The sequence below is a fragment of the Rhincodon typus genome, chromosome 36 (assembly GCF_021869965.1).
Source record: "Rhincodon typus isolate 14 chromosome 36, sRhiTyp1.1, whole genome shotgun sequence".
NCBI classification, from domain to species: Eukaryota; Metazoa; Chordata; class Chondrichthyes; order Orectolobiformes; family Rhincodontidae; genus Rhincodon; species Rhincodon typus.
In genome coordinates, this window is record NC_063367.1 from 1,148,288 (window position 1) to 1,175,440 (window position 27,153).

General features: G+C 40.6%; 1 protein-coding gene across 1 annotated transcript in view; it reads right to left on the reverse strand.

Moving 5' to 3' along the window:
- The window catches only part of LOC109931476 (TBC1 domain family, member 2B), a 154,202-nt gene that overhangs the window by 58,085 nt on the left and 68,964 nt on the right, over positions 1-27,153 (reverse strand). Inside the window, exons 3-5 of the mRNA XM_048617018.1 lie at positions 20,080-20,251; positions 15,211-15,371; positions 9,875-10,092 (exon numbers count right to left, since the gene is read on the reverse strand). Coding sequence (XP_048472975.1) covers positions 9,875-10,092; positions 15,211-15,371; positions 20,080-20,251 — 551 coding nt within the window. The remainder of the gene's footprint in view (positions 1-9,874; positions 10,093-15,210; positions 15,372-20,079; positions 20,252-27,153) is intronic.

The window sequence follows — 27,153 nt, forward strand, 5'->3', positions numbered from 1 at the left end:
TGTTGTCTCGGATTCTCCAGCATCTGCAGTTCCTACTATCTCGGACTATAACCTGGTGTCGAGTGACTCCTAACTTTGTCCAACCAGGTCCAACACCAGCACCTCCACATCAAGTTAGCAAAAAAAGAGGTTAATTCAGTTGCTGGAGAGAGGTTGCAAGAGAGAGGGCCTTAGAATTCTGGGACACTGGGGCCTGTATAAGGCAGACAGGTCGCACCTGAACTGGAATGGGACTAGCGTCCTTGCAGCGAGATTAGCTAGTGCTTTTGCAGAGGATTTAAACTAACTTGGCAGTGGGGTGGGATCCTAAGAGAAGGTTCAGCAGTGGAAGATGAACACTCAAAACTGGAAGAGACAGCAAGGCAGTCAAGGCGGCATAGGAATTACATGCCAGTTAAGGGCATATAGCAAAGTTGGATGGTATTTATTTTAATGCAACGAGTTTGACAAACAAGGCAGATGAGTTGAAGCCACAAATTAAAACATGGGTGTATGATTTCATTCCTGCCACAGGCATAATTGAGGGGCAGGATTAGCAGTTCAATATTCCGGGATATCTTCAGGAGATACATGGATAAAGATAAGAGGAGGGAGTGTTACAATATTGTTCAAGGAATCAATTACAGCAGTAAAGAGGGACGACATTTTAGAAGGCCAGATTTAGACAGACGGACATAAAAACAAAAAGGAGTGTAGCATACGAGAGAAATAGAAGAACAGATGTTCATCAGATTTGAGATGTATAGAAGTAATACTGTAGTGATAGAAGGGGGTTTCAACTTCCACAACATTAACATAATGTAAAAGGCTTAGAGAGAGCAGCATTCTTACAATGCATTCACAAGATGAATGTAGCCAGTATGTAGAAGGCCCTAGGAGGTTCTGGACTTTATTTTATGTAATGAAGCTAGGCAAGTGGTTGAAGTATCAGTGGGGGAGAATTGTGCAGAAAGCAATCATAAGTCTGTTAGAATTAAAATTGTTGCAGAAAAGGACAAGGACAAACCAGAAATCAAGTTCTAAACTGGAGGCAGGTTGATTTTAATAAGATCAGGTTTGATTTGGGCAGACTGAAAGCAGATACTTTCAGGCAGATCTGTCTCACAGGAATGGGATGCATTCAAGGAGGGAGTAAGGACAGCGCAGAGCCAACATGTTTCAAAGATAAAGGGTGGGACCAACAAATCCACTGAACCCCTGATATCAAGGGATATACAGAACTGGATAAGAGAATAAAAACGACTTATGGCAGATATTCAGGGCTCAAACAGCAGAGCCATAGAGGAGCACAGAATGTGAAAGGGGGAGCTTAAAAAGGAAGTTAGGAAAACAAAAAGGAGGCATTAAAGATAAAGCGAAGGCAGATAAAATGAAGGAAAATACAAGTATGTGAAGGGTAAAAGGATAACAAGAGAAAGAGTAGGGCCCATTAAGGACCTCAGTAATTTGTGTGTGGAGCTAGGAGGTAGGAATCTAAAAGAATAATGTGTGTCGGTACTCACGAGAGAGAAGAACAATGTGGAAATAGAAATCAGCTGGAAAGACTGTGATAGGCTTAAAGAAATTAGCATAGACAGGCAGGAGGCTTATGAGTAGTCTAGCAGGTTTAAAAAGTAGATAAATGTCCAGGGCTGGATGAAATGCGTTCAATGCTGCTGAGTGAGGCAAGGGAGGAAATACCAGGATGCTAGCAATAATTTTTAATTCCTTCCCGGCAACAGAGGTGCCAAGGACTGGAGGACAACCAATGTAATACCATAATTCAAACGGGATAAACCGGACAACTATACTCTAGTCAGTCTAACCACAATGGTGGGAAACTATTGGTAGCAATTCTGAGGGACGGAATTAATCTGCATTTGGAAATGCAGGGATTAACCAAGAATAGTCTGCATGGTTTTGTTAAGGGGAGGTCATGTCTGACCAACTTGACTGAACTTTTCAAAGAGGTGATCAGGTGTGTATGTGAGGGCAATGCATTCAACATTATTGAAAGCCTTGTTGAAGTCCAAGGAGACAAAATTGCACATGGGTGACTGATAGCAAAAGTAAGTGCCCGTGGGATCCAAGGAAATTTAGAATATTGCTTCGTGCCACTTGGTCAATTGTATATCCAGAGGGCGATGGTCAAGGGTGTTTTTATGACTGGAAGCTTGTGTCCAGTGGGGTTCTGCCAGGAACATGTCGGGGCCTTTGCTGTTTGTGGCAAATATAAATGAGTTAGAATTGAACATAGCAGGGTTGATCAGTAAATTTGCAGATGATTCAAAAATCGGTGGGGTGATAAATAGTGAGGATACCTTAAAACACAGGACAACACAAATGGGCTTTGTCAGATAGGCTGATCAGTGGCAAATGAAATTCAATCCGGATAAGTGTGAAGTGCTGCATTTGAGCATGACAAACAAGACAAAGGAAGGTAAATGGTAGCAGCGTAGGAAGCACTGAGGATCGAAGAAACCTTGACAAGCATGTCAACCAGTACTTTAAGGTAGCAGGACAGGCAGATGATGGTTAAGGCAGTATATAGGATACTTGTCTTTGTTAGCAAGGCAGAAGAGTTTAAGAGCAGGGAGATTATGCTGGAACTGCATAGAAAGTCGGTTAGGTCACAGCTAGATAATTGTACGAATCCACATTATTGGAGGGATGGATTGTACTGGCGAGGGTGCAGAGGAGATCTACCGGAATGCTGCCTGGACTGAATTGCTTCAGTTATGAAGAGAGATTGGATAGCCTGGAGTGTTTCCCTTGGAGCAGAGGAGACTGAGGTGGGGGACATGATTGAGATGTATAAAATGAGAGACATAGATGGAAAAAAACTTTTCTTCTGGTGGAGGAATCAATGACTAGGGGGCATAGATTTAAGGTACAGGGTAGGAGGTTTAGAGGGGACATGAGGAATTTTTATTCATTCAGAAGGGTGGTGGGAAACTGGAAAACACTGCTTTGTAAGGGTAGTAGAGGCAGAAACTCTCATAACATTTAAATAGTATTCAGATGAGCACTTGCAATGCCAAGGCATACAAGGCTATCAGCCAAGTGCTGGAAAATGAGATTAGTATACTTAAGAGGTTGTTTTTGACCAGTGCAGACTCAATGGGCCAAAGAGGATTGTTTCTATGCTGCAAACCTTTATAACTAATGGGAGACTTCAACTATGGTTTTAGGTTTTTTGCAAAATCAATTTATATTACATAGGAATTAAAAGGCAAACAATACTTAAGACAAAAAGCTAAACTTCACTTTGCATAGCTGACATAAAGATGCATTTTCTCAATCAAGTATTCACATCACTCTGGTACAAATGTGACACTACACAGCTACACAGTTACACAATATGCTGTTCTTTATTCATGCAGGGTAGGTCAAGAGTCTGGTTTTGACCTTACTGTTTCATTGGTCCAATTATCAGCAAACAGGCTAGAAGTTGCTTTGAAGGATTGTGCAATATGGATTGATTTCAAGTATTGTGCAAACTCCTTGAGTGATTTCTTCAAAAGTCGTCAATGAAAGTTCATTGTGGATATTAGATTTTGTTTTGAAAGGGGCTTCCTGTCAATCAGATGACTGGTGATTATTGCTTGGTTTACTGTAGACTCTGCTGAGACTCTTTTGAACAGCGATCGGCTTGGTCTTAGTCATAACATTCTACAAATCTTATTTCCTTGGACCAAAACAGTCCCAATGCCGTAGCTTTCTAGATTTCCTTTTCAAGTAATCAACCCATTGCACACTGTTTCACATTTTTTGTATTTTGGGAACACACTCAGCTTTTTAATACCCCTGAGCTATTCATATTTCTTTCAGGTTATAGATCTTTTTAGCCAGCTCACCCATTAACCTCTAAAACCTTAGAGACAGCCATAACCTTGAATATTTCCTACCTCCTTTTTGGATAAGCAAAAGAAAACTGATTATTTCCCCCCGCCCCGAGTGTAACTTGCTTCTTCTCCTCGTCTACTTTCCTTACGTCTGCACATGTGTGCTCATTGTGTGCACCCTCTGGCTCCTCTGCTTGTAACTCTGGCATTTGCCAGCTACACTGATTCTTTCTCAACTTCCTTCCTGCTGGTGCTGCTTCTATGTCAAGGGCTGCTACTATATAACAGACCAATATCCATTTGCTGAATTAGGTGGGAAAAGCCTTTCAGAGATTTACAGCATTTTTATTGTAAATCTATAGTTTAGCACAAATATCAGTTACACATTTCCTTTCTAAATATGCTCCCCGTCTCAAAGCCAACTCCCCACTGGGGAAGAGCCCAACTCAAATACAAAGGCGAGTGTGTGCATCACCTACGCTAAATCAAATCTAGAGATGTTCTGGTTGACCTTTAAAGAGATTAGCACTGACAGCTTGGTGACACAGACCAATGTTGCTTATCCAAGAATCTCCTCTGCACTCCCTCAAGTGTAATCACAACCTTCCTGTAGTACTCCAGCTGTGGCCTAACCAAAGTTCTAACATGACCGATCTGCTTTGATGATCTATGCCTCGACTGATAAAGGCAAGTGCCCTTTAAGCCTTCTTAGCTACCCTCTTAACTGTGCTGCCACCTTCAGGAATTTGTGGACGAACACCCTAAGGTCTCTCTTTTCCTTTGCGCTTCGAAATGTCCTGCAATTCATCGAGTACTCCTTGGTCTTGTTCCTTCTTCCAAATTGCATCATCTCATAGTTATCATGGTTAAATCCTTCCTGCCACTGATCTGCCTATCCAACCAATCTGTTTATATCCTCCCATAACCCAAGACCTTCTTACTCACTGTCAACCACCCAACCAATCTTTGTGTCATCCATAAACTTATTTTTCATTCCTTGCACACTCTCATCTACATTATTTATGAATATCACGAACAATAACGGACCCAGCATTGATCCACGAGACACTCACCTCCAGATATGAAAAAAGCCTTCTACCACTACCCTCTCTCTCTGAGCACTTAACCAATTTTTGAATCCAACTTGCCAAGTTATCTTGCATCCCAAGTGCTTTTTCCTCATGGGACTTTGTCAAAGACTTTGCTGAAACCCATATATTTATGGGAGAATCTAGAACCAGAAGCCACAATCATAGAATAAAGGAGTGCCAATTTAATTATGAATTAGTTTTGAATTCTTCACTCCTTCCGCTAAGTTCATCCTCTGGTGTTCTGGACTAGATGGAACAGCTCTTTATGATAAATATTATGTAGTACATTTTGTTACAAGACAAAGACAGACAGCCAAATCAAATCAACCACCCTATCCCTGTATTCAGAATACAGTAAAATTCAAACATTCAATGACCCTCAAAATTGATACCAATGGTTCCTACCAGACTTTTTGAATAATGAATACCAGACTTTGTGAATAACTGAAACCACATACCAAATTCAAAACTTAAACAAAAGAAGTTACAATTTGTTATTAATACGGTAGCTTTAGCAGAAGAAAGTTAAGCAACAAGGTAAACTAATTAATGTCTACGATTTAAACCCAATTTTCTTTGATTTTAGTGCCCAGTGTCAAAAAGGATACACAGACAGTCATGTAGAGGCAGTTAAGGGATAAATGAAAAAGAAAAAAATAAATGAGCTATAACTGGCCAAGACTCCATGATCTGTAACATCATAAGCACAAGCCTGTATCTTGCTTGGTTTCTGAAGACACCAAAGCATACACAGTTTTCAGTAGGTTCCAATGAATGTTGTTAATACTTATAACTGAGAATCTATTCTCTGGGCATTCAATAAATTTATAATAAGTGTATAATAAGTGGATAACCAGGGAGCAATCAAGCCTCTGTTCTGTAGCTTTCACAGCCACAAGCCTTCTAACTTAAGTACAGTCCAAAAATTTGGGTTTCTCTATTAGTCTAGTAGTCTCCCCAAGAGGTCCCAGTTATACAGAGTCATTCAGCACAAAGATGCCTTTTAGATGCTATTAACTGTACCCGCCTCCACCACTGTCTTAACATTCAACATCTGCCATCTATTTCAGCACAATGCATCTCATAACCTAAACATCTACAGCATTCAATACAGACTACGTATCAATAAAGAGAGTCATTTTGATATGCATGTTTGCTAACTGTCAAAAATCAAAAATTACACACCACCAGGTTATAGTCTAACAGGTTTATTTGAAATCACAAGCTTTCAGAGCACAGCCCCTTCTTCAGGTGCAGTGAGAGAAGAGCACACAGACAAAGAGTTTACAGGAAGGGAGATCAAAGGATCGTACAACTAACCTAAAATGGATGACTGACTGCCTCCTGTTGAATCTTTAATCATTAATACATTCCTGCATTCTAGAAATTGCAGAAGCAGGGTATGGAGAACTTTGTTAGAAAGGAGACGCAAGTTTCGATTGATTGAATTACAAATTCCAGAATTTGTTTCAAGTCACTCCTCCAAGATAATTTAAGGTTTCATTACTGTCTGCTTAACCGTTGAAACTTCAAACAGGCAGGGTGATGGGAATATACAAGAGGTGACAACTCAGGTCAGACACTGAATTGTAGTTGTGTGGCCTTGTCCAGAATCTAAGAGTTTTAACCTGAAATGAACATCACCTTGATAAGCTATGATCTCTCAACCTTAATGAGTAGGGATAGCTTTGGATTACTTATCTTTTCCCCACCCCACACTGTCTCACAGCCCACCCACACACTGTCAGCTCCCTACCACCACCCCACCGCCACACAAAACCTATGGGGTGAACCATTTCATCCAAGATGTTTGTTTATTTGCAGACACATTCTATTTTGTTCTAGAAAAGCACAATTTGTAGTCACAGTCAGTGTGGCATTTTATAAATTCCTGTTTTCAGAATAAAACCATCCTCATTCCAGGTCCAGAATCTGTCTCAGTTTTAACAAGGCCTCACACCTACAATTCAGTGTCTGACCTGACCTGTCACCTTTTGTATATTCCTATCGTTCTGCCTGTTTTAAGTTTGAAGTGTGCTCTCCTCTCACTGCATCTGACGAATTTCATATAAATCTGTTGGACTATAAGCTGGTGCCGTGTAATTTTTGACTTTGTCCATCCCAGTCCAACACCAGCACCTCCACATCTTTCGCTAACTGTGTACAACTCTTCAGCAAATGAGAAAACAAAATCATCAGGTGGCAGATTTTAAAACAAAAGTACCAACTAAATAATCACATAATCAAGATGGAAACATTCAATTAAAGAGAGCTGGAATCTTGCAATCATACAATCTTAATTATCTGGCAGTGTAACATTATTGTAGTATTAAGCAATGAAAAGGAATCCTGTGTAGAAATGAACCATCTGAAAGGAACAGTCTTCTCCAGACCCTGCCCGAGGTTATATTTTAAACCACTGTAACTGTTGGTGGAAAAATGGTCTTAGTTTGCTCATGCGCCATGCACCACAATGTTCATAGTTATGTTATGTGCACTTATAAGCCTTCTCACATTTAGGATGAAATCTCAAATAGAAGGATACACAAAATGAGGGGGGAGGGGATGTTTGATCAAAGAGGAGGAACCAAAGGTTGACAAAATACAAATGAGGCACAGCTACTTTGGGCTCTATTCCCAGGAAGGCCAATACTGTTAAACAGTGTTCCAGCAGAATTAAAGCGATGGTCAGTCAAAAGAATAGAGCAATTACAATACATCTTTAAATCCATGAGTAAGTTAGCATTAAAACTGTTTTGTTTTTGCCCGAAATGCTACTGGATTTGAAATCGTAATCATTTGGATCTGCACAACTAAAAAATCTTTACATACACGTTTTAGTCTGCATACACCACTAACGGTAAAGAATGCATGCACTTAGTTATTCAAAGTAAGCAGCTTTCAGTATCTAAAATCCAGGTAATATTTTCACCCATCTGTTGCACAACAGAAAAACTGTTTCACCAACTAGAGAGTTGCATAATATGCCCAGATACAAGAATCTTGTTCTGCTAAACTTGTGCATTCCGAAGTACGCAAGCCAACGAAATCATGTGTCTGGACACCACAGACCAGACATTGGACAAATCCTAAATAAAATGTTAATCCACAATTCTAATTGGAATTAGATCAAAACCTAAACTGTAAAAACACAGTAGAATGACTAATGATCAGATTGTCTTTCAATTTCTACATGAATTAATAACTTCTGTCATTTTACTAGATTTTCAATTAATTAGAAGTTTAAAACACAGAGGCAGCTAGCCGTTCAGCCCATTTTTTATTAGAACAATCAAAAGCTAATCCTACTGTCCTCTTCTCTCCCCACAGCCCTGCATCTTCTGCAGTTTCAAATATTTATTTAACTTTCCCTCAAATTGTGGCAAAAAACAACTAAGGGATCGTTGCATATTGGCAATGTTAACAAATCAGTGTTCCAGAGGAATAATATTCCGGGAAAATGAGTTCAAATCCCACGACAGCAGTTGCAGAAATTTAAATTCAAAACACAATCTTAAAGTAAATATTCTTCCGATAATAATGAATATTAAATTATTGATTTGCTATAAAAACCTAACAAGTTCACTAATGCAGGGCATCGGCTTTGTCTTGTCTAGCTTGATACAGTCTCCCAATAATGTGGTTGACTCTTAAGGGTCCTGCAAAATGGCCTGGAAAACCAAGCAATTGTAGGCAGCTCACTACTATCTTTTTGAAGTCAAACATAACAATATAAGAAATTGGAGGAGGCAACCATTTGGCCCCTCAAGCCTGCTCCATTCAATAAGACGATCCAATTGTGGTCTTAAATCCACTTCACTCCCTGGCCCCTATAACCCTCAAATTCAGCTATCGAAAATATATCTAACTCAGTCATGAATATATTCAATATCAGATTCAGTTGCTCTCTGCAAACAGTAGTAACCCTCAGCAAAGTGCCTCACTTTTGTCTGAAGTGGAAGACCTTTTATTTTGAAACTATGTATCCTTGTTCTAGATTTCCCTATGAACCGAAAAATTCTCTCAGCATTTAGCCATAAAACCCCCTTAATATCTTACGGTTTCCTTTTCATAACCCGAGGGTCTGTACTTAAAGCTGTAAAATGTAGAAGCAGAAGCAGAAGCAGAAGCAGAAGCAAGCTATTTGGTCCGCTGAGTCTGCTCCACCAGTGAGATCATGACTAATCTGATAATTCTCAACTCCACTTGCCTATTCTCCATAATCAGTAAGGAGGTCTGTCTACTTCAACCTTGAATACACTTAATGACCTACCTTTGAAAAGCCTCTCCAGTAAAGAATTCCATAGATTCACTGTGCCCTGAGATAAAAACCAAATCACTTCAGTCTTAAATGGGTGAATAAATCCCCAATCTCAATAAGTTTATAAACTTCTACTGAATTGTCCATATTTCTGTCTTCCTAGTATTTCAAGCCTTTACTCACAATTCATTTCTGCTGCACAGGTTTTTAAATGAAGTTTCTATCATCCTTCTAATCCTGTGGCACGCACATTTACAAAGATTTGTATTTATATAGTGCCTTTCCTACTTAGGCAGTCACAAAGTGCATTGCAGCCAAGGTTCCTTTGAAATGTGGTTCTTGCTTCAATGCAGGAAACACAGCAGCCAATTTGACAAAGCAGTCCCACAAACAACGAGATAATGACAAGCTCATTATTTTTTGTAAAGTTGGTCAAGGGACATTGATTTTTAAACAACAGATTTTCAATCCTTTGTGATGTCAAAAAAAAGCCTAATACTTTTGTACCTATTGTCAGTATCAAGCATGGGGCAAGCCACGTATATCACAGGTTCATACAGAACAAGGGCTCCTTGAACCAATCCCTGAACTGATATTCCCCACTATAAGAAATGACATCTCTCATTGCTCAATCTCCTTATCTGGAAAGATGATGAAAAAAATTATAAATAATGCTGTTTTGACTCTTCAAACCTTACCTTTTGACTGATTAAATCTTCTTTCACCTTGTTCAGCTCCTCCTGCTGAGCTTGAATTCTGGTCTGAATCTCTGTCGATGCCTTTCCATTGGTAACGATCCATTCTACAGGTGATGACTCACTGCTATTCCGATTCTTTGATGTTCCAATCATGTCTCTCAAGAACGGTGGCCGTTTAACTCGCGTTGCTCTTGCAAAATCAAAAGAGAATGCCGAACCTACAGAACATGCCAATAAATCTTTCCAGTTCAAAACTAAACTATTACTGAGAACGGCAAGTCAAGTCAAATCAATTTATGGTTAAATGATTGAAAATACAGTCAATATTTCAATTTTGCACTCTATTTTGAAGTCAAATATTGAGGTTTGAATATTTTTTCTTAACCACTTTTAGCTACATAATCCATGCTTAAAAGAGGAATTCACACCAAATGTAGTATTGCTACATCATTATTTTTGGGCATTTCCCAAATAACCCCATAATAAAATGCCACAGGCCTCAAATTGGAATGGCTCTGCAATCACAGTGTACTTACACAGACAAATCCACATTTAGAACATAGAACTGTACAGCACAGGTACAGGCCCTTCAGCCCATGATGTCATGCCAAAGAGGATGCCAAATTAAACTAATCCCATCTACCTGCCCTTGGTCAATATCCCTCCATTTCTTGTATATTCACGTGCTTATCTAAAAGCACCTTAAACGTCCCTATCATACCTGTCTCCTCCACCACCCCTGGCAGCGTGTTCCAGACTCCTACCATTCTTTGCGGTTAAAAAAAAACTTGCCCCTCGCCTTTCCTTTGAACTTTTCCCCTTACACCTTAAATGCATAGCCCCCAGTTTTAGACATTTCAACTCTAGGAAAACGATTGTGACCTTCAAACTTATCTATGTGTATCATAAATTTATAGACTTCTATCAAGTCTTTCCTCAGCCTCCACTGCTCCAGAGAAAACAACTCAAGTTTCTCTAGCCTCTCATTATAGCTTCCAGCCCATACACTCTAATCCAGGCAGCATCCTGGTAAACTTCTTCTGCACCCTCTAATCAAAGTCTTGTAAAGGTACACCATGACATCCTGACTCTTGTACTCAATTCCCCAACCACTAAAGGCAAACATGCCACATGCCTTCTCTACTACCCTTTCTACTTGCGTGGCCACTATCACAGAGCTATGGATTTGAACCTCAAGATCCCTCTATACATTAATGCTGATCAGATCCTGCCATTAACTGTATACTTTTCCTTAACATTTGATCTCCCAAAGTACAATATCTCACACTTACCCAGATTAAACCCCATCTGCCACTTCTCTTCCCATATCTGCAACTAATCTATATCCCGCTATACCCTTTGACAGCCTCTACACTATCCACAACTCCACCGATCTTTGTACCGTCTGCAAACTTACTAACCCAGCCATCTACATTTTCATCCAAGTCATTTGTTTTTAATCACAAACAGAGGTCCTAGTATGGATCCCTGCAGAACACTATGAGTCATGAACCTCCAGCCTGAAAAACACACTTCAACCACTACCCTCTGCCTCCCTATGGGCAAGCCAATGCTGAAACCATGCAGCCAAGTCACTGTGGATTACGTGCATCTTAATCTTCTGGATGAGCCGACCATGAGGTACTTTGTCGAAAGCCTTACTAAAATCCATGTAGACAACATCCTCTACTCTACCCTCATTGATCATCTTCATTACCTCCTTGAAAAATTCAATCAAGTTAGTAAGACATGACCTACCCTGCACAAGGCCATTCTGACTACCCATGATTGGGCATGCTTTTCCAAATGCGCATAAATCCTACCCCTAAGAATTCTGTTCAAAAGCTTCCCAACCACTGATGTGAGACTCACCAGTTTAGTTTCCTGGATTATCCCTGCTTCCTTTCTTGAACAGAGGAAGATTAGCTATTCACCAGGCCTCTGGGACCTCTCCAGTGGCTGGCAAGGATAAAAATTTTGGTCAAGGCCCCAGCTATCTCCTCTCTTGCCTCTCTCAATAACCTGGGGTAATGCCATCAAATCCTGAGGACTTACTACCTTCAAGAGATCCAACACCATTTCTTTCTTGATCTCAAAATGCCCCAGCATATTAGCATGCTCCACACACAGTCCGTGGGTGAATACCAATGCAAAATACTCACTTAGGATCTCACCCACATCCACTGCCTCGAAGCACAAGATCCCTCTTTATCCTTGAGTGGTCCTATTTTCTCCCTAGTTATCCAATTGTTTTTAACGTATGTATAATGGGATTTTCTTTAACCCTATTTGCCAGGGTCATTTCATGGCACCCTTCTTGCTCTCCTAATTCCCTGCTTCAGTTCTTTCCTGCTTTCTTTATATTTCTCACAGTCCGTCCGATTTTAGCTTCCTAAACCTTTTGACTAAATTCACAACCTCCCTCGTTATCCAATGATCCCTTACCTTGGCATCCATCCTCCTTACTAGAATATGCCGGTCCTGAACTCTCATCAGCACGTCAGATATGGACTTGTCTGATAACAGCTCCTCCCAGTTAACCCTTCCTAGCTCCTCCCTAATATTGACATAACTTACCCTCCCCCAATTTAGTACCTTCCCCACAAGGTCTTGACTTATCCTTATTCATAGCTAACTTAAAACTTAAAGTTAACATAGTGTGCAGCTGGAGGAACACAGCAAGCCAGGCAGCAGAGGAGCAGGAAAGTTGACGATCTTCTGAAAAAGGGTGCCGACCCAAAACGTCAATTTTTCTGCTCCTCTGATGCTGCCTGGACTGCTGTGTTCCTCCAACTCCACACTATGTTATCTCTAACTCCAGCATTGGCAGTTCTTGCTATATCTTAAAACTTAAAGTGTTGTGATCACTGTTTCCAAAATGCTCTCCCACTGAAAGGTCAGTCACATTAGCCAATACAAGGTCAAGTATGGCCTCTCCTCTAGTCGGACTATCCACATACTGCTTCAGGAAATCTACTTGGATGTACTTAAATTCTGCCCTGTTTAAGCCTCTTGCTCCAAGGGAGTCCCAGTCAATATGGGGAAAGTTAAAATCATCCACTACGACAACTGTTTTTATTGCACCTTTCCATAATCTGCCTACATATTTGTTCCTGAATGTGGATATTGGGGTATAATACGATATACTATATAGTATAATCTTTCAGAGTGATTGCACCCATTTTATTTTTGAGCTCTACCCATATTGCCTCATTGCTTGAGCCCTCCAATATGTCATCCGAGTGATATTCTCCCTGATTGGTATTGTAACTCCTCCACCTCTGAAGAAGGGTCCCAGCCCGAAATGTCAACTTGCCTGCTGCCTGACGCCTGACCTGCTGTGTTCTTCCAACTCCATACGGTGTTCTCTGAGTCCAGCATCTGCAGTTCTTGCTATCTCTAAGTATCCAGGGCTAGCTTGTTCACCATATGCCCCAGGCAAAGTTAGGCCCAAAGAGACAGTGTTCAAAAAACAGTAAGTGGAAATGAAAGATCTACAAGGAAAGTCTCCTCTGATCCCAGCATGTTACTCTACCACACTTACTGACAGGCTGCTGAGTGGCAGAGGAGCATTCTATGATTGGAAGAGCAGTGAGCAGCTTGAAGGAGAGTAGGTTCATTCAACCTGATGCCTGAATACTGTAATTGTAGTAGAGAGCTATAAGTGATGGCAACCAAGAGTCTTTATGTTTTTGAGACAGGAAAGAGACTCCACATTTCTGACTGGCTGCTGGGAGATCAGACTCGCACCCTTCCACACAGATCTATAGACATGATGGCAGAGTGAGGCACCCAAGCCCAGCTAGCGACTAAGGGACAGTGAGTGGCGGGGAGAGTGAGAAAGTTTGGGAGTCTCACACAATCAGACCTACTCTCCTCTGATTAGTTAACTAACTTCGCTGCTGGGCACATTTCAGTGGTCATCTTTACTGATTACTCCAATTTGAAAAATTAACAATTTACTGCTTTGATTACTTTTGCTCAGCAAATTAAACACCATCTTCATTTTTCAGCTTTTAAATTGAAATTCATTTTAATGTTATGCCAATCCTTGTATTTACAAAATTTGGTCATTGGCCCTTGCATGAAAAAAATTTGAAATGTGACCCCGCAAAAAAGGTTGGGCAACCCTAGCCTTGAGTATGTGGTGGTAGTGAGGGGAACAGGATGCAAATTAAATGTACTGTACATATTTTAGGAAGAGAACATTAAAACCAAGGCAAAAATAGTTACATTGGGAAGAAAGAGTAATTGCATTAGTCTGATCCTCTTAGTTTCAAGATAATTGAACTAAAATTAAATTAACTTCAAAATGTGTTGTCAACATTGTCAAATAAAAGTTGTTGAATAATATAACACATTGTGCAAAATTGGAGTTTCAAAAAAAAACTCGCAGGAATAAAATCGACAGTTATATTTGTATAATTTTTATTTTGAAAGGAGCAGTTCAAAGGATAAAATTTCTATAACAATAATTTTGTCAAGTGACCAAAAAGTGCAATTGCTCGAGGACCAGAAGGTAGCATTTGATGTTTCTTTTCAATTAATTCTTTGCCAAGACATTTCTCTTTCTCCCAATTTTCTTGAGAAAGTTTGCTGGGCATTAATTCTGAGAGGGTTCAGTAGGCTTCTGATAATACAACGGCTAACTTCACGTACAGATGTGTAGCAGGCCAATTAATCATCAATGGCATCAGGGCAATGTTCAACCCACCTACGGCAGACACAGATGGTTAATCTACCGGTTTAGATGTTTCTGAAACTCCTCTGGACCTGATGGTACTTGAACCTTGGCTTTCTAGAGCAGGACACAAACATATGATTTTTAGAAACTATTTACCATTAGTCTATTAATGGCATTAGAGGTCATAATCTGGGATAAAATTTGTTTAGGGTGATCAGACTGTGATCAAGAGTTCAGTCCATGATGCGCAGTAATTGGCCTACAATCCATTTGGGGGCTGGATGGCAGAAAACCTTGCCACACTCTGTTTTTACAAAGGTTTGAATATGCCTTGAAGTACCATAATCTAAACAGCTATATACCAAGGGTTGAAAAATGGGAGTAGGTTGCATAGCTCCTTTTTGGCCAATACAGACAATGGGCCAAAAGACCTTCTGTTGGCATTGTAGTGCTCCAATTTCTCTAACCCAGCTGACAAACTGAAATACTGAGTGGAACTACTGAAGGCTTGGCAGAACAAAAACCTTAGGCAGATTATAAAAACATGGTCTTATCCAAGCGTATAATTTTTCTCTGAAAGAAAATCTGCTAGTACAATAATGCTTGATTTTCTGAACTAATTTAGTTGCAACTCTAAAATGAGGCCACAAACCTCTACTTGCTTCTGTGGAATTTTTTCTCTTTTCTTCATGTGCTGCTGCCTCTTCCAACTCTTTGAGGCTGGGATCAATCAGTTCCCAGTCCTCAGTGTAGAAGATACTTTTCCGGTTTTCATTATTTCCTCTTCCTGGTTTCAGGTTTGACATTGAATTTCTGTATCAGGTTCAGAATTTAATATAAATTTAAATTATATCTATAACAACACAGCACTTTTTAAGCTAATACAATGTCTCAATGCATTTTAGCATTAAAATCTGACAGTCAGATATGAGAATAGGTGACGAAAGAATTTGGTCAGAGGAGTATGTTTTAATGAGAGTCTTAGAAGAGGAAAGCGAGATAGAGAGGCGTAGAGGTTTATAGAAAAAATTTCAGAGCTTCTGGGCAGCTAAAGACATGACTGGCAATGCTAGAATAATTCAAATCCAGGATATCTAAGAGGACAAAATTGGAAGAATGCCAATATATCGAAGGGTTGTAGGGGATGGAGCCGACAATAGCAACCATAAGGCGGCAAGAATAAGAATTGCTAAATGGAGTGAAGGCTTTAGTGAGGAGCGATAAAGCTAGGTGAGCAAGAAAATGGTGACAGATGAGTGAGATTTGGACTGAATTAGGATGAGTGCCAGATTTTTCAATGCTTTTAAACTGAGAGAATCTGAAATCGGAAGATAGCCTGGAATAATCAGATGTAGGTAACAAAGCGATGGGACAAGAAATTCTGCATCCGGTGAGCTGAGGTAGGGACAATGTTAGGCAACGTCACTGATATGGAAACATGTGGATTTAGCAACGACATGTAAACATAATCAGTTTCCAGAAAAGACAATTTGTTTTGATGATATTTCAAAAGGCAAAACACTAGAGGTTTGGCATGGTTGCATGTAGGCTCTCTGCAGTTAGATTACAGAGGCTACCCTTTTATTAAACATTGTAAAGCTAACATCACAGATACCCAAGAATTAAAATTTAAAAGAAAAATCAACATATTTAAGATTTCCAGCATCTGTAGTAACAGCTAAAAATACTTTAAACATTCAATCACATCTGGCAGACTCTAAAGAGAGAAGAATTAATGTTTCCAATTGATGAGTGCTGATCTGACTGTTTCTCACGCCAGAGATGCTGCCAGACCTCAAATATTTCCAGAATTTTCTGTGCTTATTACACAAGAGTAGCAATTTAACCTAGCAATCAGATTTAACTTGAGAAAGATCTCATAACAGGAGATTTATCTTGAACCACAAAGAAACAGAGGGATGCACTGAATGCAAAGGCTATGGGCTCTCTCAACATTCTGGCAAGTGTATTGCAGACATGCTCCAAAACTTGCCATTCCCTAGTCAAGCTGTTCCAGTTCAGCTACAATACTGGCAACTACCTGACAAGGTAGAAAATTGCCCAGTATGTCATGCACACGAAAAGGAAGACAAACCCAACCCAGCCAAATACCACCTCATCAGTCTACTCTCAATCATCAGTAAAGTAATGGAAGGGGTCACCAACAGTGCTATCAAGTAGCACTTGCTTAGCAGTGACCAGCTCACTGATGCTCAGTTTGAGTTCCATCAGGACCACTCATTATATTCTTGGCTCAAACAACAACAGAGTTGAATTCCAGGGTGAGGTAAGAGTGACTACCCTTGGTATCAAGGCCACATTTGGCTGAGTGTGGAATCAAAGAATCCCTGACAAAACTGCAGTCAATGGGAGTTAGGAGAAACTCTCCATGGTTGGAATCATAACTAGCTCAAAGGAAGATGATTGTGGTTGGAGGTCAGTCATCTCTGCAGGAGCTCATCAGAAAAAAAAAGTGTCCAAACCATCTTCAGCTGCTTCATCAATGACCTTCCCTCCATCATAAGGTCAGAACTAGGGATGTTTGCTGATGATTGCACAATGTTCAGCACCATTCTCATCTCCTCAAATACTGAAGCAGTCTGAATGCCGCAAGATTTGCGCTGACAAGTAGCAAATAACATTCATACTGCTCAAGTGCCTGGAATTAACCATCGCCAACAAAAGAGAATCTAATCACTGTCCCTCATCATTCAGTGATATTATCATCACTGAATCCCTGACTATAAACAGCCTGAGGGTTACCATTAACTAGAAACTGAACTGGACTCACCATACAAATACACTGACTACAAGAACAGGTCAGATGCTAGGAACCCTAAAAAGAATAACTCATCTCCTGACTATTCAAAACCTGTCCACCATGTACAAGATTCAAATCCGGAAGCCGATGGAATACTGTCCACCTTCCTGGATGAATGCAGCTCCAGTAACAAAAACAAATTGACACCACCCAGGTCAAAGTAGCACACTTGATTGGCACCACATGCCACATTCACACCCTCCACTAGCCATACTCAGCAGGGGTTTCTTGCTACAAGATGCAGGAAGGCTCCTTAGATAGCACCTTCCAAACCTGCAACCATTGCCATCTAAAGGAAAAATACAGCAAATGTTAGAAACCTGAAACCAGAAAATGCTAGACAATCTCAGCAGGTCTGGCAGCATTTGTAGCAAAGAGATGATGCCAAAAACGTTGAATTTCTCCAGACTTTGTTTTTATACCATTATCATCTAGAAGGACAAGGGCTGAAGACAGATGAGAACACAATCCCCTGCAGTTCACTTCCAAGCCACTCACATTCCTGACTTGGAAATAGATTGCTGTTCCTTCAAAGTTGCTGTATCTCTTACAGCACTGTGGGTGTTCCTACATTAAATGGACTGCAGCGGTTCAAGGCAGCCGTTTACCATCCACAAGGGCAAGTAGATATGGGAAATAAATATCGTCCCAGCCAGTGCCCCCACATCCCATGTATTCGTGAGTAAAAGTTATTAAGCTACCTTTAAATGTTGGATAAAATAACAATTCCCCACTATACCAAAACAACAGACTTTCTCAGGAGCTCATTATGAGAAGCTCTTCAGTGCGGAAACAGAAAGACGTCACTAAAAACAGCAGAATTACACCTGCTAGTGCCTGACCAATACAAAGAGCCCATAAACTGCAAAGCAGACTGATATTGCAATAACACAAGCCCCTCTAGCTTCACTAACAAAACAAAATGCTCATCATATTTTTATTTCCATAGTTTGAGATTTCAGCCAGTTAAAAGAATTGAAGTTACTTCTTAAAACATCTTCATGTGTCAAGAGACACCATCTGGTTCTGAACAAAGCTTTGATCCCAAATCAGCTTCCAGGTTATTTAAGACAAATATTATAGTCTCCAGTAGACTATATTTATTCCCATCTTTTAATTATTTTTAGCCTCTCAATGTTACGAGTATGGCATCATTAAAAACAAAGCCACGTACAATGTATTAGGCATTCAAAAACAAAGGCCACACATTGGTTAAACATGAACAACACTAGAATGTTAAGGAGTAAACATTTTAAGTGAATGCTCCAATTCACTTGCAGCCCTTCTCCTTCTATATCGTAGAGGTCACTGGTTTGGAAGATCCATTGAAGGAGCCAGAGTTACTGCAGGGCATGCTGCTGCCAATCTGCATGGTAATGGAGCAAATTAATACTCAGGATGACAGATGAGGTGCCAATCAAGTGGATGTTTTGACTTGAATAGTGTTGAATTCTGAAGCATTGTGGGTGCACTCATCCAAGCATGTAGACAGAATTCCATCACGTTCCTAATTTGTGCCTTATCAATGATGGAAAGGCTGTGGGGAGTCAAAAGGTGACCTACTTATTGCAAACCATACAGCCTGATCTGCTCCTATAATTTTCAGTCCTATTAAGTTTCTGGTCAATGGTGAGGGTAACGCCATTGAAAGTAAAGAGTAGATGGTTGGACACCCTTGTTGAGGGATGAACTCATCAGTCCAAGGTTGAATTTTGCCCAAGTATTGACACAGACTGCTTTAGTATTTGAGGCATCGAGCATGCAACTGAACATTGCATAATCTCAGTATAGATTTCCATTTCAGAGTTTATGATGGAGGGAAGGTGATAATGAAGTAGCTGAGATTACCGGGTCTAAGACACTACATTGAGGAGCTCCTGGTACTGAGATGACTGACCTCCAACAATGTGCCAAGTATGACTTCACATCACTTTGGATGGAGAACAGAATGATGTGTGGTCGTCAGCACGTATTGGATTACTCCAACATTTTGTGGATTTTAAATGCAATTACAATATTTTTCAAAGGATCCAAATGCCTGAACTTAACATGCCTATTTCATTCTCAAAGTTAAATTCTCTTTGCTTGCCCCTTCAACATATCCCCAAAGGCACAGCAGTAATGTCACTGGACTAGTAATTCGGAGGCTCAGGTTCCTGGTCTGGGAGCTTTGATCAAAGTCTACCATGGCAGCTGGTGGAACTGAAGTTCAATTAACAAATCTGGAAACTAGAATTAATCTCAGTAATGGTGACTATGATAACTATCACTATCACTGAGTGCTGAAGAAACTCATCTGGTTCACTGATATCCTTTTGGTAAGAAAATGTTCTGTCCGTACCTGGTGCAGCCCAGGTGAGGCTTAACTGGCCTCTGAAATGGCCTAGCAAGCTATTCAGTTCAAAGGCAATTAGGAATGGGCACAAAATACTTGCTTTGCCAGCAGTGACCACATCCCATGAAAGAATAAAGAAAAAAAATTCTGTTTTTGAAAATGCAACCGCTCGAATCTTACACAATTTACACTTCAGTACCCTCAAACAATTAATTCCACAGATCGGCCAACCAGCATGAAAAACATTACATCCCTCAAGTTTAAGTTGCTAAAGACTTAATTTTTAAAGCTTGCTGTTCCTTGGTAGCTTTAAAGGTTTCAGTAATTAGACTTTTTAAATATAATTCTTGGCAAGATTGCCTCACCTGATTTCTGTTCCCCAGTGCTTCAAAGAGAAATTAATAGTCGTGGGGTGCACAGGAGATGGATAGCTTGCTGCTCGTTCACCCACCAGTGTTCCTGGTACATCCACTGCATCTAGTACGTTTCTAGCATTTTCATCAATGTCCATTGCTGCTTGTGGAAGACAGGGTGCATCTGGAATCAATAAATAAAATATCGTTACCAGAGGCTGCAACAGACAATATTCCCAAAAATATTTCGTAAAAACGGGGGTGGTGGTTGACTTTAATCCACCGGAATTAATTGGTCTAGCAACCCTCCCACAGAAACACTAGAAAATAGTGGAAAACATGATTTTATCATGGGTAAGATATTTAAGATTTAGATAAAGAATACATCATTAGCCTGAGTACAAACATGAAGCAGATTACTTAAACAAGATACAAGCTCCAAGTTTTTTTTATTGCGTAAAATTAAGTTGCAGGCTTTAGTAATCAACTAAGTTGACAGATTTTTCTGATTACATCTGTCACATTATTGAGCTCTCTGTGGTACGGATGCACAACAGCTCTATATGCATCCATCAAAACAACTAAATTCTAATAAACATTGAGGCACACTTTCTAATCTTATGAAGCAACCTATGTGTTGCATAACAGTTTCCACTGATTTATTTTGCATAACACTAATTGATTTTAGAGATCCTTAGACATTCTAAATTAACTTGTTAGAAAATTAAATATGGTAAACAAAGGAATAAGGTTGCTCAGAGTACGACTACATGACTTAGCTCTACTAAAGCAGGAAAGATGTCAGCAGCAAGGTCATGCGCTCACCAACGTAACACCTTGTATTATTGATCAATTAACAATATTCACATGCACTGCAAACAGCATTTCTAATGAGAGCTGCTTCATTATACTAAGACTGTACTGTCTTTTCTTTTATTGAGTGCCACTTCATGGAACTTGCTGGAAATGCCTTTAGGGTGGTAAATGATTGAAAAGTTAGAATCATAGAAACCACAGAGTGTGGAAACAGGCCCATTGAGTCCACACCACCCCTACAAACAGCATCCCACCCAGACCAACCACCTTACCATATCCCTGTAACCCTTCATTGCCTATGGCTAATACACCCAACCTTCACAACCTTGGACACTATGGGCAATTTAGCTCAACCAACACCTAATCTGCATATCTTTGGACTATGGGAGGAAACCGGAGCACCCAGAGGAGCCCCATGTAGATAAGGGAGAAAGTGCAAACTCCACAGACAGTTACCTAAGGCTGGAATTGAACAGGGGTCCTTGTGAGGCAGCAATGCCAACCACTGAGCCATGGTGTTGCGTTCATTTGTACCCTGCATTCGAAAAGTTGCCACATAATGCATGAAAAATGGCAAGCACCATCAATATCTTCAGAACTCTACCCCACTAATGTTAGACATCATACAGTACAGCACTTTAACATTGAGAAAGTGCTGCAATGCTGAAGATGTCTCCTTTCAGTTCATTTGTTAAACAAAGACCTTATCAGCCCTTTGAGAACCCAGGTTATTCAAAACTGATCCTTTAACGCAATGCCCTAGGAAATCTCTCAATCAACATATTAATCAAAGTTACCTCAACATAATTGTGGGATCATGCTGTGCTTCATTGGCTTCCCAGCCTCCCTTATTACAACAGTGACTACACCTCAAGAACTTCATGCATTGGTCAGTGCATTGCAGCAGTTCACATTTTCAGGAGCAAAGGAGAGACAGCTTAAGCAAAAAGAAATAAAACTTGAATGTTTTAAAAAAGTTACATGTAGCTTCTCTCCTCATCACCCAAGATGCCAAACACTTCTTCCAAGTCAAACACATTGGACTGGGGTTGTGTACTGACATGGATTGAGAACTGGTCGGCAGACAATAAACAACGAGTAGAAATAATTGGATTTTTTCCCCCCAAGCAGCAGGCAGTGACTATAATAAAGAATACATCATTAGCCAGAGTACAAACATGAAGCAGACTATTTAAACAAGATACAAGCTCCAAGATTTTTTATTGCGTAAAATTAAGTTGCAGGCTTTAGTAATCAACTAAGTTGACACATTTTTCTGATTACATCTGTCACAATATTGAGTTCTCTGTGGTACGGATGAACAACAGCTCTATATGCATCCGTCAAAACAACTAAATTCCAATAAACATTTATGCAGGGAGCAGTGTTTGGACCCTCAACCACTCACAATATATGTTGATTTTGAGGAGGGAACTACACGTCATAGCTCCAAGTCTGCGAATCAGAGGGTGAACTGTGAGAAAGATAAAAGTAGAGAGATCCTTCAGTGTGATTTGGACAAGTTGATCGAGTAAGCAAATGCATGGCAGATAAGCATGACGGAGATAAATGTAAGGTTATCTGCTTTGGTGACAAAAACAAAAAAGGCAGATTATTATCTGATTGGAAAAGGGGGAGGCATAATTAAACCCAGGTTTGTACAAAGAAAGTAAGCACGCAGGTGCAGCAGGTGAAGGTGGCAAATGGTACGTTAGCCTTCATAGTTAGAGGATCCGAATATAGGAGCAAAGATTTACCAGACTTATCCTTAGAACGGTGGACTGACTATGATCAGGGACTGGATCAGTTATGACTGGGGATCTCATGAAAACCTATAAAATTCTAACAGGACTAGAAAGGGTAAACACATCAAGGATGTTTCCAATGACTGAGGGAGTTCAGAACCAGAGTAAAGCATGATCCTGAAGAAACTTACTTGCAACAGTCATTTTGAAGTTGGGGATAAGCACTTTCTTACATCATGCCTCTGTTTGGGAAACTTGACTCATTTGACCCTGCTGTCAACAACTGGGCCAGTATGTGGAAAGAATGTGTTATCTTTGCCTGGGCAAATGACATTGTGGCGGATGAGAAACAATTAATTCTCCTGACAGCATTTGGAGCTGCCATTCTGGGTCATTAAAAGCCCAGCTTTTCCTGTGGCACCAGGTACTAAAACCTTTCAAGAACTGATTGACAAGTTAAAAAATATTATGGCCCCAAGCCTCTTTTAATTCCGAGAGGCCGTCACTTTTACTTGGCAATTTGAGAACGAGGAAAATCCATATCATGGTTTATGACTAGATTAAGACAGCTGGTCTTGATGAGATGTTTGGGAACAGTCTGGCGGGATTAATGATATGACAATATAAAAACACCGAATGCCTGAAGCTCAACTGGACTTCAAACAGGCACTACAACTGGCTTTATCATTGGAAAATGCAGCAAGTGGAGCATGTAAGTTGCAAGGTATTCCGATGGAAGTGGACAGCCTCATCAGTCCTCCTGAGCTAATGGAATACCACTTGAGTGCAGGAAACTGCATAGCCCCACTCAAGAAATATCCTGATAAGAGTAACTCCAGGTTCGTCCACAACGAAACTCCAAAGGAAAGCCAAGTTTCATGATCCGGCCCGGAAAGGCATTGTTGTCAATATGCGGATTTGGGACTGCAGAGTTCTACTAGAATTAAATGGAATGAGTTAAATCATATGCTAGTATCCAGGAGTTTACACCCTGGAAACTGTTCTAAACCAGATGAGGTGGAGTTAAATTGGTTAGCAACATCCAAATCAGAACCAAAGTAACCGTCCAGGTAAATGGCCGCCCAGTTCAAATCAAGGTTGATACCAGCATGGCTCTCAGTGATGGCAGAACCAGTTTTTAATAAAATTCACTCTGGACTCCAGCCCTTAAATTTGTGCAAGACTTCAGCTAGGCTGAGAGCCTACAGTGGGGAACCTATGCAGATCGAGGGTACAACCTCTGTTCCAATCTCTTAAGAAAGGCAACTGGTTTGGTTACCAGTGATCACAGAAGGCTTGGGCCCCAAGCTTGATGGGGTGAAATTGGTTACAAGAGATTCATCTAAATTGGCTCAACATTTTTTGATTAGAAAATGGCTGCCTGATTGAAGAGCTAATTAAAGGCAGGTTTCCAGGAAGATCCAAGGACCATCAGAGGAGCCTAAGCAACTTCGCATATTGATCAGAAGCAAGTTCACAATTCTGCAAGGCCTGTCCAGTGCCATTTGCCTTATGCCTAAAAGTAGAAGCAGAACTCAGAAGACTGGAAAGTGAAGGAATCATCAAACCAGACCAACTCTCAGAGTATCACTGGTTGCATCAATTTTGAACCCCGATGGGTCAGTTTGCCTTTGTGGGGAATTTAATAAAACAATAAACCGTTTTTCACAGTTGGATAAAGGATTCGTACGCAAAGCTGGCAGGAGGTTTCTCCTTCATGAAGCTTGACATGAACAACGCTTACTTGTGATTGTGTTTAGACCAGCATTTTTAGAAGTATGCCACAACTCATATCCATAAGGGCTTATACCCCAATATACAAGACCACCATTTGGCGTATCTTCAGCCTGTTCAATGTTTCAGCAGACGATGGAGAACATTTGACAAGGTTCACCTCAGGTTGCTATTTACCATGATGTCTTGATTAAAAGGAAAACCAATGAGGGAAGACTTAGAGAACCTGGATTTGGTCCTAATGTGTTCTTCTGAGACAGGCATATGCCTAAGGGGGAGAAAATGTGCGTTCTAGGCACCCGAAGTGATTTACTTAGGCTGTAGGGTCAACAAGACCGGCTTACACAAATTGGAAGATCAAGTGAGAGCCCCCCTGTCTGTCCAGGAGCTGACTCTGGTAAATTATTTTGGAACATTCATACACAACCTGGCATCCATCCTGGCACCATTGCATAGACTCCTATAAAAAGGGTCAGCCTTGGAAATGGTCTAACAGACAGGTACCAGTTTTTGATGAAGTAAAGAAACAATGATCATTTCTCACGTGCTGCCATGCTATGATGTAACAAAAGATCTGGTATTGATGTGCAATGCCTCCTGTATGGCATAGGAGTGGTATCAGCTTGTCCCCTGGAGAGGAACAGTCGGTCACAACACTGAAATTTCTTGACATGCTACCAGTCACAGCAAACAATATCAGCCTTTGGATACAGAAAGATCCAGTCCTCTCCAAACTAAAACAATTGGTATTAATAGGGGAAACCAAAGGGCCATTGCAACCATAATTAAAACCTTGTTGAACTTGGAGAGACCAGCTCACGGTAGAGGACTACATATTGTTGTGGGAAGCAAGAGCAATTGTCCTGAGCAAAGGTCACTGTCAAATACTCACTGAACTCCACCAAGATCATCCAAGGGTCTTCAAAACGAAGATGTGGGCAAGGATCTGGATGCAGATATAGCCACATTGGTGGGACGGCGCCCTGAGTGTCAACAAGGTCAAAAATTACTACCCACAGCTCCCCCACATCTGTGGGAATGGCTGGTAAATCTTGGACTCAGTTGCATATTGACTATGCAGAATGTATCGTGTGTTCAATGTTTTTAGTCATTACAGATGTCCACTCAAAGCAGTTGGATGTGCAGATGGTCCATTTGTCAAACACTTGAGGAACAAGCATCATGGCTGTTACAGAAACTTGGCTGAGGGACAGACAGGGCTGGCACCTCAATGTTCCAACTTTCAGATGGTATAGGAAGGATAGCAAAAGAGGCAAAAGGGGGGGGCGTGGCATTTTTGATTAAGGAAAACAAGAAGATTGACGAGGGCAGAGTGGCAGATATGGTTTACTCCGACTTTGGTAAAGCCCTTCACAAGGTTCCACATGGTAGACTAATTACGAAAGTTGGAACACATAGGATTCAAGGTGAGCTTGCCAATTGGATACAAATTGGCTTAATAGCAGGAAACAGTGCGATGCTGGAGGATTGTTTTTCAGACTGGAGGCCTGTGACTAGCATTGTTCCATACGGTTCAGTCCTGGATCCACTTTTGTCTGTCATTTATATAAATGATTTTGATGAGAATATAGAAAGCATGGTTAGTAAATTTGCAGATGACACAAAGATTGGTGATACTGTGGACAATGAAAACTGTTGTCTAAGATTACAAACAGAACTTGTTCAATTGGGTCAATGGGCTGAAGAATGGCAGATGGAGTTTAATTTGGATAAATGTGAAGAATTGCATTTTGGTAAAACAAACAAAGGCAAGACTTATACAATTGAAAACAGGGCCTTGGGTAGTGTAGAACAGAGAGACCTAGGGGTTCAAGTACACAATCCTTTGAAGTTCACATCACAGGGTGGTTAAGAAGGCATTTTAGCATGCTTGCCTCCATTGCTCAGATCTGTGAGATTAGGAGTTGAGATTTACAGGACTATGGTGAGGCCTCTCCTGGAGTACGGTGTCCAGTTCTGGTCTCCCTGCTATGGGAGGAATATTATTAAGGTGGAGGGGGATCAGAAGAGATTTACCAGGATGTTGCTGGGAATGGAGGGTTTGATTTATAGGGAGACACTATGTAGGCTGGGACTTTTTCCACTGGAACATAGGAGGTTGAAAGGTGACCTTACAGGTTCATAAAATAATGAGAGGTATAGATAAGGTGAATAGCAGGTGTCTTTTCCCTAGGTTGGGGGATTTCAAGACTAGAGGGCACGATTTTGAGGTGAGGGGAGAAAGATTTTAAAAAAAGACAAGGGGCAACATTTTCTTTTTAAACAGAGTGGTTCATGTGTGAAATTAACTTCCAGAGGAGGTATTGGATACAGGTACAGTTACAACGTTTAAAAGACATTTAGATACGTACATGAATAAGAAATATTTGGAGGGATATGGGCCAAGGGCAGGGAGGTGGGAGTAGTTTAGTTTGGGATTATGGTCAGCATAAACTGGTTGGACCGAACGGTCTACTTCTGTGCTGTATGACTGTTTGACAATACAAAGATTGGGGATAGCTTTTGAGACACTTGGAGTCCTGGAGGTATTGATGACAGATAGCAGGCCATCGTTCACCACCAGGGACTTCAGTTACTACTTAAAGTCAAATGGATTCGACAAATTTGGACATTCCATATCACCCATCATCTAATGGCCTGGCAGAAAGAACAGTCCAAACTTCAGTGCACTGAAGACCTCACTAGATAGCAAGCTGTCACAGCTCTTTGTCTGATTATAGGACCATTCCACATGCAACCACAGGGACGGCACTGGTGAAGATGCTATTGG